Source organism: Rhinoderma darwinii, chromosome 11 (assembly GCF_050947455.1).
Source record: "Rhinoderma darwinii isolate aRhiDar2 chromosome 11, aRhiDar2.hap1, whole genome shotgun sequence".
Classification (NCBI taxonomy): Eukaryota; Metazoa; Chordata; class Amphibia; order Anura; family Rhinodermatidae; genus Rhinoderma; species Rhinoderma darwinii.
Window position 1 is genome coordinate 3,138,396 of NC_134697.1, and position 12,952 is coordinate 3,151,347.

General features: G+C 51.2%; 1 protein-coding gene across 1 annotated transcript in view; it reads left to right on the forward strand.

Annotated features, from left to right (window-relative positions):
- Positions 1 to 1,055: 1,055 nt before the first annotated feature.
- The window catches only part of TDRD1 (tudor domain containing 1), a 52,522-nt gene continuing 40,625 nt past the window's right edge, over positions 1,056 to 12,952 (forward strand). Inside the window, exon 1 of the mRNA XM_075842686.1 lies at positions 1,056 to 1,142. Coding sequence (XP_075698801.1) covers positions 1,056 to 1,142 — 87 coding nt within the window. The remainder of the gene's footprint in view (positions 1,143 to 12,952) is intronic.

Here is a 12,952-nt window from a genome sequence, read left to right on the forward strand (position 1 = left end):
CAGAAGAGAACGATCTGACCCGGTCACAGAGGGAAAGATTACGCACGGCGATCGTAAATAACCCATTAGGGCACATGATGTAAATGTACGTTATGATTTACCGGGCCTGGCGGCTGTGCCCATGGGATCAACACTGGGAAGAACCTCTGGCAACAGAGGTGGCAAAATATTTTTTATACATTTTACCATAATAAAAAAAAATTATATAAATAAGGCTCTGAACTTCGACGTACCCAAAAATTATCCCTAAAAAAATACAACACGTCTCACAAAAAACGAAATTTTAGAAAACGACATCAACAAAAAAGTTCTGACTTTTAGAATGCGGCGGAACAAAAATAAAAAATATGTGGTTCCGAAAGCCAAAACCGGTAACGACCACACGGGGTTAAATCATATTCATTATCCCAAACTGGTCAACTTTTTAGAAGGGACAACAGGGAAATTCTAAAAAATGACGTAGAAAGTGGGACACAAAATTTATGGACTTTAGATAACAAATACTGCACCCCCCTAGATCACACCCCTAAATAAATACAGACCCCAGACCAGACCCCCTAAATACAGACCCCAGACCAGACCCACTAAATACAGACCCCAGACCAGACCCACTAAATAGACCCAAGTTGTACCGATTCTCCCCTCCCTCTGTCCTTCACTTCCCGCTGTCAAGACATTGTCCGGTGTATTCAGGACTGGAGGAGACTGCAGGAAAAGGGGGGGTATATTATGAAGACGGGGGCACCCTGATATTTGCTGCTCTTCTAGGAGGTCTCCCCTTTTCTTGTGAGTCTCTAGGACGTTTTGGGAGAGTTGGCTAGTATGGAATTACATACAAAACCCTTTCCTTAGTAATAGCAGAACATGTCCACTAGGTGGCAGAGCTGCAGCACAAAATCACATGGATTAAAATATTTTGCCTGGGGTCCAGGGTTCGAGGGTCAGTCACTACTTTTGACCCAGATCCTCGTGTCACTTTGTTTGACCTGAGAAATACATTTACATTGATAATTCCGGATCTCGTATTAGACATCAGACTTGTGCGTTATTTTATAATGTGGATCTTCCGTATTCAGATCATTTCTCTGATAACGTGGAACTGTCTAGAGGCGCATGGAAAGGTCGATCCCACACAACGAAATGTAAGTGCCCCCCTCCGCCCATCCCGAATGTCAGAAGTGTGAGATGTAGTGTGGATGTATAGAAGAGGCTGGACGGCAGCACGGAGGGCTTAAAGAGGCTCTGTCACCACATTGTGCAGCCCCTATCTGCTATTGCCTGTGATCGGCGCTGCAATGTAGATTACAGTAACGTTTTTATTTTTAAAAAACGAGCATTTTTGGCCAAGTTATGACCATTTTCGTATTTATGCAAATGAGGCTCGCAAAAGTCCAAGTGGGCGTGTTGAAAAGTAAAAGTACAAGTGGGCGTGTATTATGTGCGTACATCGGGGCGTGTATTATGTGGGTACATCGGGGCGTGTTTACTACTTTTACTAGCTGGGCGTTGTGTATAGAAGTGTCATCCACTTCTCTTCACAACGCCCAGCTTCTGGCAGTGCAGACACAGTCGTGTTCTCCAGAGATCACGCTGTGACGTCACTCACAGGTCCTGCATCGTGTCAGACGAGCGAGGACACATCGGCACCAGAGGCTACAGATGATTCTGCAGCATCGGCGTTTGCAGGTAAGTCGATGTAGCTACTTACCTGCAAACGCTGATGCTGCTGCAGAATGAACTGTAGCCTCTGGTGCCGATGTGGCCGACACGATGCAGGACCTGGGGCAGGAAGTGAGTGACGTCACAGCGTGATCTCTCGAGAACACGCTGTGTCTGCACTGCCAGAAGCTGGGCGTTCTGAAGAGAAGTGGATGATACTTCTCGTCAGAACGCCCAGTTAGTAAAAGTAGTAAACACGCCCCGATGTACCCACATAATACACGCCCCGATGTACGCACATAATACACGCCCCGATGTACGCACATAATACACGCCCACTTGGACTTTTACTTTTCAACACGCCCACTTGGACTTTTGCAAGCCTCATTTGCATAAATACGAAAATGGTCATAACTTGGCCAAAAATGCTCGTTTTTTAAAAATAAAAACGTTACTGTAATCTACATTGCAGCGCCGATCACATGCAATAGCAGATAGGGGTTGCAAAATCTGGTGACAGAGCCGCTTTAAGGGGAAGCCTCCATGACTGCCATAGGAGGGAAGAGAACCAATAGGGGAAGAGGAAGTTGGGAGAGGGGAGGGGACGGGGGGAGTTATCTGTTCTTCCCGCTGTTTTCGGCATTGAGCCGGAAGCAGCGGGAGGAACAACAGGTAGCTAGCTGAGCTCCCACCCTCCCGCCCTTAAGTAGGGGTTGGCCTGGGGATCGGGGTGGTTATGATTTTGTTATTTGATTTATGTTGTATAATTTCATAACTGGTGTTTCTCATTTTCTTTTGAGCAGGTTCGGATGTCATGGCAGCTGGCGGGGGGAGTCCTTGAGGTTGGTCAGTACAAAATGGTGGGGGGGTCGCATCGGGGGTATGCGTCCCCCAAAACGGTAGATCATTTGAAGACTTCATCAGGTGTTATCCCTTTGAAGTGGTCTTCTGGTGGTTGGAGTCATCTGCAGAGGTGAGCGGTGCCTCCGAGCTGGTTTACGGCTGGAGGTAAAGAGTTGGTGGTGGTTTGCAGATGGCTAATTTAAAGGAAAAAGATTCGGTTTTAAAATGGCTTCAAGGACTTCCCCTGCTCTGTTAAAGTATTAAAATATGTTTATGGTTAATTCTGATTCTGACCCATGTTGGGTCATGTGAATTAGAAGTGGAGTTATCCGAATGTTTCAGATTAAATTGCATTTAAATAATGTAAATAAATAAACGACTGCTGTGGCCAATTTCATATCCAACCTCGGTTGTCACGTGTCGTTATTGGGAGATGGGCAGGAGAAAAAGGGGTGAACAGGTTCATTAGGTAAAACATGGCATGACTCTACTTAGGCCAGTCATGATTAGTACAGAGTTTTTCCAGATCCCCCAGTCCGTCACCCTGGTCTTCTCAGCCTCAGTTACCCACAGTCTTGCTCAACCTCCATTCCCCTATTCCAGATATAGAGCCATGAATAAACAGCAATGTAAAGGAGCCTGATCCAAAGAGCTGGCAATCTACGGCCGGCCACGTTGCGGCACATAGGCGTAGATTGAAGCTCCTGGGCACCGCTTCAAATCTCTACCAGGAACGTTCCCAACGCAATATGTTATTAGAGGACAGTGTCACCTCCTCACCTTCCAGCAGCCTGTACCCCTCTCCTGCCTGCAGCCTCTGTAATATATGTTATTAGAGGACAGTGTCACCTCCTCACCTTCCAGCAGCCTGTACCCCCTCTCCTGCCTGCAGCCTCTGTAATATATGTTATTAGAGGACAGTGTCACCTCCTCACCTTCCAGCAGCCTGTACCCCTCTCCTGCCTGCAGCCTCTGTAATATATGTTATTAGAGGACAGTGTCACCTCCTCACCTTCCAGCAGCCTGTACCCCCTCTCCTGCCTGCAGCCTCTCTGTAATATATGTTATTAGAGGACAGTGTCACCTCCTCACCTTCCAGCAGCCTGTACCCCCTCTCCTGCCTGCAGCCTCTGTAATATATGTTATTAGAGGACCGTGTCACCTCCTCACCTTCCAGCAGCCTGTACCTCCTCTCCTGCCTGCAGCCTCTCTGTAATATATGTTATTAGAGGACAGTGTCACCCCCTCACCTTCCAGCAGCCTGTACCCCCTCTCCTGCCTGCAGCCTCTCTGTAATATATGTTATTAGAGGACCGTGTCACCTCCTCACCTTCCAGCAGCCTGTACCCCCCTCTCCTGCCTGCAGCCTCTGTAATATATGTTATTAGAGGACAGTGTCCCCTCCTCACCTTCCAGCAGCCTGTACCCCCTCTCCTGCCTGCAGCCTCTGTAATATATGTTATTAGAGGACAGTGTCCCCTCCTCACCTTCCAGCAGTCTGTACCCCCTCTCCTGCCTGCAGCCTCTGTAATATATGTTATTAGAGGACAGGGTCACCTCCTCACCTTCCAGCAGCCTGTACCCCTCTCCTGCCTGCAGCCTCTGTAATATATGTTATTAGAGGACAGTGTCACCTCCTCACCTTCCAGCAGCCTGTACCCCCTCTCCTGCCTGCAGCCTCTCTGTAATATATGTTATTAGAGGACAGTGTCACCTCCTCACCTTCCAGCAGCCTGTACCCCCTCTCCTGCCTGCAGCCTCTCTGTAATATATGTTATTAGAGGACAGTGTCACCCCCTCACCTTCCAGCAGCCTGTACCCCCTCTCCTGCCTGCAGCCTCTGTAATATATGTTATTAGAGGACAGTGTCACCTCCTCACCTTCCAGCAGCCTGTACCCCCTCTCCTGCCTGCAGCCTCTCTGTAATATATGTTATTAGAGGACAGTGTCACCTCCTCACCTTCCAGCAGCCTGTACCCCCTCTCCTGCCTGCAGCCTCTGTAATATATGTTATTAGAGGACAGTGTCACCTCCTCACCTTCCAGGAGCCTGTACCCCCTCTCCTGCCTGCAGCCTCTGTAATATATGTTATTAGAGGACAGTGTCACCTCCTCACCTTCCAGCAGCCTGTACCCCCTCTCCTGCCTGCAGCCTCTGTAATATATGTTATTAGAGGACAGTGTCACCTCCTCACCTTCCAGCAGCCTGTACCCCTCTCCTGCCTGCAGCCTCTGTAATATATGTTATTAGAGGACAGTGTCACCTCCTCACCTTCCAGCAGCCTGTACCCCCTCTCCTACCTGCAGTCTCTGTAATATATGTTATTAGAGGACAGTGTCACCTCCTCACCTTCCAGCAGTCTGTACCCCCTCTCCTGCCTGCAGCCTCTGTAATATATGTTATTAGAGGACAGTGTCACCTCCTCACCTTCCAGCAGCCTGTACCCCCTCTCCTGCCTGCAGCCTCTGTAATATATGTTATTAGAGGACAGTGTCACCTCCTCACCTTCCAGCAGCCTGTACCCCCACTCCTGCCTGCAGCCTCTGTAATATATGTTATTAGAGGACAGTGTCACCTCCTCACCTTCCAGCAGCCTGTACCCCCTCTCCTGCCTGCAGCCTCTCTGTAATATATGTTATTAGAGGACAGTGTCACCTCCTCACCTTCCAGCAGCCTGTACCCCCTCTCCTCCCTGCAGCCTCTCTGTAATATATGTTATTAGAGGACAGTGTCATCTCCTCACCTTCCAGCAGCCTGTACCCCCTCTCCTGCCTGCAGCCTCTGTAATATATGTTATTAGAGGACAGTGTCACCTCCTCACCTTCCAGCAGCCTGTACCCCCTCTCCTGCCTGCAGCCTCTGTAATATATGTTATTAGAGGACAGTGTCACCTCCTCACCTTCCAGCAGCTTGTACCCCCTCTCCTGCCTGCAGCCCCTGTAATATATGTTATTAGAGGACAGTGTCACCTCCTCACCTTCCAGCAGCCTGTACCCCCTCTCCTGCCTGCAGCCTCTGTAATATATGTTATTAGAGGACAGTGTCACCTCCTCACCTTCCAGCAGCCTGTACCCCTCTCCTGCCTGCAGCCTCTGTAATATATGTTATTAGAGGACAGTGTCACCTCCTCACCTTCCAGCAGCCTGTACCCCTCTCCTGCCTGCAGCCTCTGTAATATATGTTATTAGAGGACAGTGTCACCTCCTCACCTTCCAGCAGCCTGTACCCCCTCTCCTGCCTGCAGCCTCTGTAATATATGTTATTAGAGGACAGTGTCACCTCCTCACCTTCCAGCAGCCTGTACCCCTCTCCTGCCTGCAGCCTCTGTAATATATGTTATTAGAGGACAGTGTCACCTCCTCACCTTCCAGCAGCCTGTACCCCCTCTCCTGCCTGCAGCCTCTGTAATATATGTTATTAGAGGACAGTGTCCCCTCCTCACCTTCCAGCAGCCTGTACCCCCTCTCCTGCCTGCAGCCTCTGTAATATATGTTATTAGAGGACAGTGTCACCTCCTCACCTTCCAGCAGCCTGTACCTCTCTCCTGCCTGCAGCCTCTGTAATATATGTTATTAGAGGACAGTGTCACCTCCTCACCTTCCAGCAGCCTGTACCCCCTCTCCTGCCTGCAGCCTCTGTAATATATGTTATTAGAGGAGAGTGTCACCTCCTCACCTTCCAGCAGCCTGTACCCCCTCTCCTGCCTGCAGCCTCTGTAATATATGTTATTAGAGGAGAGTGTCACCTCCTCACCTTCCAGCAGCCTGTACCCCCTCTCCTGCCTGCAGCCTCTGTAATATATGTTATTAGAGGACAGTGTCACCTCCTCACCTTCCAGCAGCCTGTACCCCCTCTCCTGCCTGCAGCCTCTCTGTAATATATGTTATTAGAGGACAGTGTCACCTCCTCACCTTCCAGCAGCCTGTACCCCCTCTCCTGCCTGCAGCCTCTGTAATATATGTTATTAGAGGACAGTGTCACCTCCTCACATTCCAGCAGCCTGTACCCCCTCTCCTGCCTGCAGCCCCTGTAATATATGTTATTAGAGGACAGTGTCACCCCCTCACCTTCCAGCAGCCTGTACCCCCTCTCCTGCCTGCAGCCTCTGTAATATATGTTATTAGAGGACAGTGTCACCTCCTCACCTTCCAGCAGCCTGTACCCCTCTCCTGCCTGCAGCCTCTGTAATATATGTTATTAGAGGACAGTGTCACCTCCTCACCTTCCAGCAGCCTGTACCCCCTCTCCTGCCTGCAGCCTCTGTAATATATGTTATTAGAGGACAGTGTCACCTCCTCACCTTCCAGCAGCCTGTACCCCCTCTCCTGCCTGCAGCCTCTCTGTAATATATGTTATTAGAGGACAGTGTCACCTCCTCACCTTCCAGCAGCCTGTACCCCCTCTCCTGCCTGCAGCCTCTGTAATATATGTTATTAGAGGACAGTGTCCCCTCCTCACCTTCCAGCAGCCTGTACCTCCTCTCCTGCCTGCAGCCTCTCTGTAATATATGTTATTAGAGGACAGTGTCATCTCCTCACCTTCCAGCAGCCTGTACCCCTCTCCTGCCTGCAGCCTCTCTGTAATATATGTTATTAGAGGACAGTGTCACCTCCTCACCTTCCAGCAGCCTGTACCCCTCTCCTGCCTGCAGCCTCTCTGTAATATATGTTATTAGAGGACAGTGTCACCTCCTCACCTTCCAGCAGCCTGTACCCCTCTCCTGCCTGCAGCCTCTGTAATATATGTTATTAGAGGACAGTGTCACCTCCTCACCTTCCAGCAGCCTGTACCCCCTCTCCTGCCTGCAGCCTCTGTAATATATGTTATTAGAGGACAGTGTCACCTCCTCACCTCCCAGCAGCCTGTACCCCCTCTCCTGCCTGCAGCCTCTCTGTAATATATGTTATTAGAGGACAGTGTCACCCCCTCACCTTCCAGCAGCCTGTACCCCCCTCTCCTGCCGGCAGCCTCTGTAATATATGTTATTAGAGGACAGTGTCACCGCCTCACCTTCCAGCAGCCTGTACCCCCTCTCCTGCCTGCAGCCTCTGTAATATATGTTATTAGAGGACAGTGTCACCTCCTCACCTTCCAGCAGCCTGTACCCCCTCTCCTGCCTGCAGCCTCTGTAATATATGTTATTAGGGGACAGTGTCACCTCCTCACCTTCCAGCAGCCTGTACCCCCTCTCCTGCCTGCAGCCTCTGTAATATATGTTATTAGAGGACAGTGTCACCTCCTCACCTTCCAGCAGCCTGTACCCCTCTCCTGCCTGCAGCCTCTGTAATATATGTTATTAGAGGACAGTGTCCCCTCCTCACCTTCCAGCAGCCTGTACCCCCTCTCCTGCCTGCAGCCTCTGTAATATATGTTATTAGAGGACAGTGTCACCTCCTCACCTTCCAGCAGCCTGTACCCCCTCTCCTGCCTGCAGCCTCTGTAATATATGTTATTAGAGGACAGTGTCCCCTCCTCACCTTCCAGCAGCCTGTACCCCCTCTCCTGCCTGCAGCCTCTGTAATATATGTTATTAGAGGACAGTGTCACCTCCTCACCTTCCAGCAGCCTGTACCCCCTCTCCTGCCTGCAGCCTCTGTAATATATGTTATTAGAGGACAGTGTCACCTCCTCACCTTCCAGCAGCCTGTACCCCTCTCCTGCCTGCAGCCTCTCTGTAATATATGTTATTAGAGGACAGTGTCACCTCCTCACCTTCCAGCAGCCTGTACCCCCTCTCCTGCCTGCAGCCTCTCTGTAATATATGTTATTAGAGGACAGTGTCACCTCCTCACCTTCCAGCAGCCTGTACCCCTCTCCTGCCTGCAGCCTCTCTGTAATATATGTTATTAGAGGACAGTGTCACCTCCTCACCTTCCAGCAGCCTGTACCCCCTCTCCTGCCTGCAGCCTCTGTAATATATGTTATTAGAGGAGTGTCACCTCCTCACCTTCCAGCAGCCTGTACCCCCTCTCCTGCCTGCAGCCTCTGTAATATATGTTATTAGAGGACAGTGTCCCCTCCTCACCTTCCAGCAGCCTGTACCCCCTCTCCTGCCTGCAGCCTTTGTAATATATGTTATTAGAGGACAGTGTCACCTCCTCACCTTCCAGCAGCCTGTACCCCCTCTCCTGCCTGCAGCCTCTCTGTAATATATGTTATTAGAGGACAGTGTCCCCTCCTCACCTTCCAGCAGCCTGTACCCCCTCTCCTGCCTGCAGCCTCTGTAATATATGTTATTAGAGGACAGTGTCCCCTCCTCACCTTCCAGCAGCCTGTACCCCCTCTCCTGCCTGCAGCCTTTGTAATATATGTTATTAGAGGACAGTGTCACCTCCTCACCTTCCAGCAGCCTGTACCCCCTCTCCTGCCTGCAGCCTCTCTGTAATATATGTTATTAGAGGACAGTGTCACCTCCTCACCTTCCAGCAGCCTGTACCCCCTCTCCTGCCTGCAGCCTCTCTGTAATATATGTTATTAGAGGACAGTGTCACCTCCTCACCTTCCAGCAGCCTGTACCCCCTCTCCTGCCTGCAGCCTCTGTAATATATGTTATTAGGGGACAGTGTCACCTCCTCACCTTCCAGCAGCCTGTACCCCCTCTCCTGCCTGCAGCCTCTGTAATATATGTTATTAGAGGACAGTGTCACCTCCTCACCTTCCAGCAGCCTGTACCCCCTCTCCTGCCTGCAGCCTCTGTAATATATGTTATTAGGGGACCGTGTCACCTCCTCACCTTCCAGCAGCCTGTACCCCCTCTCCTGCCTGCAGCCTCTGTAATATATGTTATTAGAGGACCGTGTCACCTCCTCACCTTCCAGCAGCCTGTACCTCCTCTCCTGCCTGCAGCCTCTCTGTAATATATGTTATTAGAGGACAGTGTCACCTCCTCACCTTCCAGCAGCCTGTACCCCTCTCCTGCCTGCAGCCTCTCTGTAATATATGTTATTAGAGGACAGTGTCACCTCCTCACCTTCCAGCAGCCTGTACCCCCTCTCCTGCCTGCAGCCTCTGTAATATATGTTATTAGGGGACCGTGTCACCTCCTCACCTTCCAGCAGCCTGTACCCCCTCTCCTGCCTGCAGCCTCTGTAATATATGTTATTAGAGGACCGTGTCACCTCCTCACCTTCCAGCAGCCTGTACCTCCTCTCCTGCCTGCAGCCTCTCTGTAATATATGTTATTAGAGGACAGTGTCACCTCCTCACCTTCCAGCAGCCTGTACCCCTCTCCTGCCTGCAGCCTCTCGGTAATATATGTTATTAGAGGACAGTGTCACCCACTCACCTTCCAGCAGCCTGTACCCCCTCTCCTGCCTGCAGCCTCTGTAATATATGTTATTAGAGGACAGTGTCCCCTCCTCACCTTCCAGCAGCCTGTACCCCTCTCCTGCCTGCAGCCTGTACCCCCTCTCCTGCCTGCAGCCTCTCTGTAATATATGTTATTAGAGGACAGTGTCACCTCCTCACCTTCCAGCAGCCTGTACCCCCTCTCCTGCCTGCAGCCTCTCTGTAATATGTTATTAGAGGACAGTGTCACCCCCTCACCTTCCAGCAGCCTGTACCCCCCTCTCCTGCCTGCAGCCTCTGTAATATATGTTATTAGAGGACAGTGTCACCTCCTCACCTTCCAGCAGCCTGTACCCCCTCTCCTGCCTGCAGCCTCTGTAATATATGTTATTAGAGGACAGTGTCACCTCCTCACCTTCCAGCAGCCTGTACCCCCTCTCCTGCCTGCAGCCTCTCTGTAATATATGTTATTAGAGGACAGTGTCACCCCCTCACCTTCCAGCAGCCTGTACCCCCTCTCCTGCCTGCAGCCTCTGTAATATGTGTTATTAGAGGACAGTGTCACCCCCTCACCTTCCAGCAGCCTGTACCCCCCTCTCCTGCCTGCAGCCTCTGTAATATATGTTATTAGAGGACAGTGTCACCTCCTCACCTTCCAGCAGCCTGTACCCCTCTCCTGCCTGCAGCCTCTGTAATATATGTTATTAGAGGACAGTGTCACCTCCTCACCTTCCAGCAGCCTGTACCCCCTCTCCTGCCTGCAGCCTCTGTAATATATGTTATTAGAGGACAGTGTCACCTCCTCACCTTCCAGCAGCCTGTACCCCTCTCCTGCCTGCAGCCTCTGTAATATATGTTTTTAGAGGACAGTGTCACCTCCTCACCTTCCAGCAGCCTGTACCCCCTCTCCTGCCTGCAGCCTCTGTAATATATGTTATTAGAGGACAGTGTCACCTCCTCACCTTCCAGCAGCCTGTACCCCCTCTCCTGCCTGCAGCCTCTCTGTAATATGTTATTAGAGGACAGTGTCACCCCCTCACCTTCCAGCAGCCTGTACCCCCCTCTCCTGCCTGCAGCCTCTGTAATATATGTTATTAGAGGACAGTGTCACCTCCTCACCTTCCAGCAGCCTGTACCCCCTCTCCTGCCTGCAGCCCCTGTAATATATGTTATTAGAGGACAGTGTCACCTCCTTACCTTCCAGCAGCCTGTACCCCCTCTCCTGCCTGCAGCCTCTGTAATATATGTTATTAGAGGACAGTGTCACCTCCTCACCTTCCAGCAGTCTGTACCCCCTCTCCTGCCTGCAGCCTCTCTGTAATATATGTTATTAGAGGACAGTGTCACCTCCTCACCTTCCAGCAGCCTGTACCCCCTCTCCTGCCTGCAGCCTCTCTGTAATATATGTTATTAGAGGACAGTGTCACCTCCTCACCTTCCAGCAGCCTGTACCCCTCTCCTGCCTGCAGCCTCTGTAATATATGTTATTAGAGGACAGTGTCACCTCCTCACCTTCCAGCAGCCTGTACCCCCTCTCCTGCCTGCAGCCTCTGTAATATATGTTATTAGAGGACAGTGTCACCTCCTCACCTTCCAGCAGCCTGTACCCCTCTCCTGCCTGCAGCCTCTGTAATATATGTTATTAGAGGACAGTGTCACCTCCTCACCTTCCAGCAGCCTGTACCCCCTCTCCTGCCTGCAGCCTCTGTAATATATGTTATTAGAGGACAGTGTCATCTCCTCACCTTCCAGCAGCCTGTACCCCCTCTCCTGCCTGCAGCCTCTGTAATATATGTTATTAGAGGACAGTGTCACCTCCTCACCTTCCAGCAGCCTGTACCCCCTCTCCTGCCTGCAGCCTCTGTAATATATGTTATTAGAGGACAGTGTCACCTCCTCACCTTCCAGCAGCCTGTACCCCCTCTCCTGCCTGCAGCCGCTCTGTAATATATGTTATTAGAGGACAGTGTCACCTCCTCACCTTCCAGCAGCCTGTACCCCCTCTCCTGCCTGCAGCCTCTCTGTAATATATGTTATTAGAGGACAGTGTCACCCCCTCACCTTCCAGCAGCCTGTACCCCCTCTCCTGCCTGCAGCCTCTGTAATATGTGTTATTAGAGGACAGTGTCACCCCCTCACCTTCCAGCAGCCTGTACCCCCCTCTCCTGCCTGCAGCCTCTGTAATATATGTTATTAGAGGACAGTGTCACCTCCTCACCTTCCAGCAGCCTGTACCCCTCTCCTGCCTGCAGCCTCTGTAATATATGTTATTAGAGGACAGTGTCACCTCCTCACCTTCCAGCAGCCTGTACCCCCCCTCCTGCCTGCACCCTCTCTGTAATATATGTTATTAGAGGACAGTGTCACCTCCTCACCTTCCAGCAGCCTGTACCCCCTCTCCTGCCTGCAGCCTCTGTAATATATGTTATTAGAGGACAGTGTCACCTCCTCACCTTCCAGCAGCCTGTACCCCCTCTCCTGCCTGCAGCCTCTGTAATATATGTTATTAGAGGACAGGGTCACCTCCTCACCTTCCAGCAGCCTGTACCCCCTCTCCTGCCTGCAGCCTCTGTAATATATGTTATTAGAGGACAGTGTCCCCTCCTCACCTTCCAGCAGCCTGTACCCCTCTCCTGCCTGCAGCCTCTGTAATATATGTTATTAGAGGACAGTGTCACCTCCTCACCTTCCAGCAGCCTGTACCCCCTCTCCTGCCTGCAGCCTCTCTGTAATATATGTTATTAGAGGACAGTGTCTCCTCCTCACCTTCCAGCAGCCTGTACCCCCTCTCCTGCCTGCAGCCTCTGTAATATATGTTATTAGAGGACAGTGTCACCTCCTCACCTTCCAGCAGCCTGTACCCCTCTCCTGCCTGCAGCCTCTGTAATATATGTTATTAGAGGACAGTGTCACCTCCTCACCTTCCAGCAGCCTGTACCCCTCTCCTGCCTGCAGCCTCTCTGTAATATATGTTATTAGAGGACAGTGTCCCCTCCTCACCTTCCAGCAGCCTGTACCCCCTCTCCTGCCTGCAGCCTCTCTGTAATATATGTTATTAGAGGACAGTGTCCCCTCCTCACCTTCCAGCAGCCTGTACCCCTCTCCTGCCTGCAGCCTCTGTAATATATGTTATTAGAGGACAGGGTCACCTCCTCACCTTCCA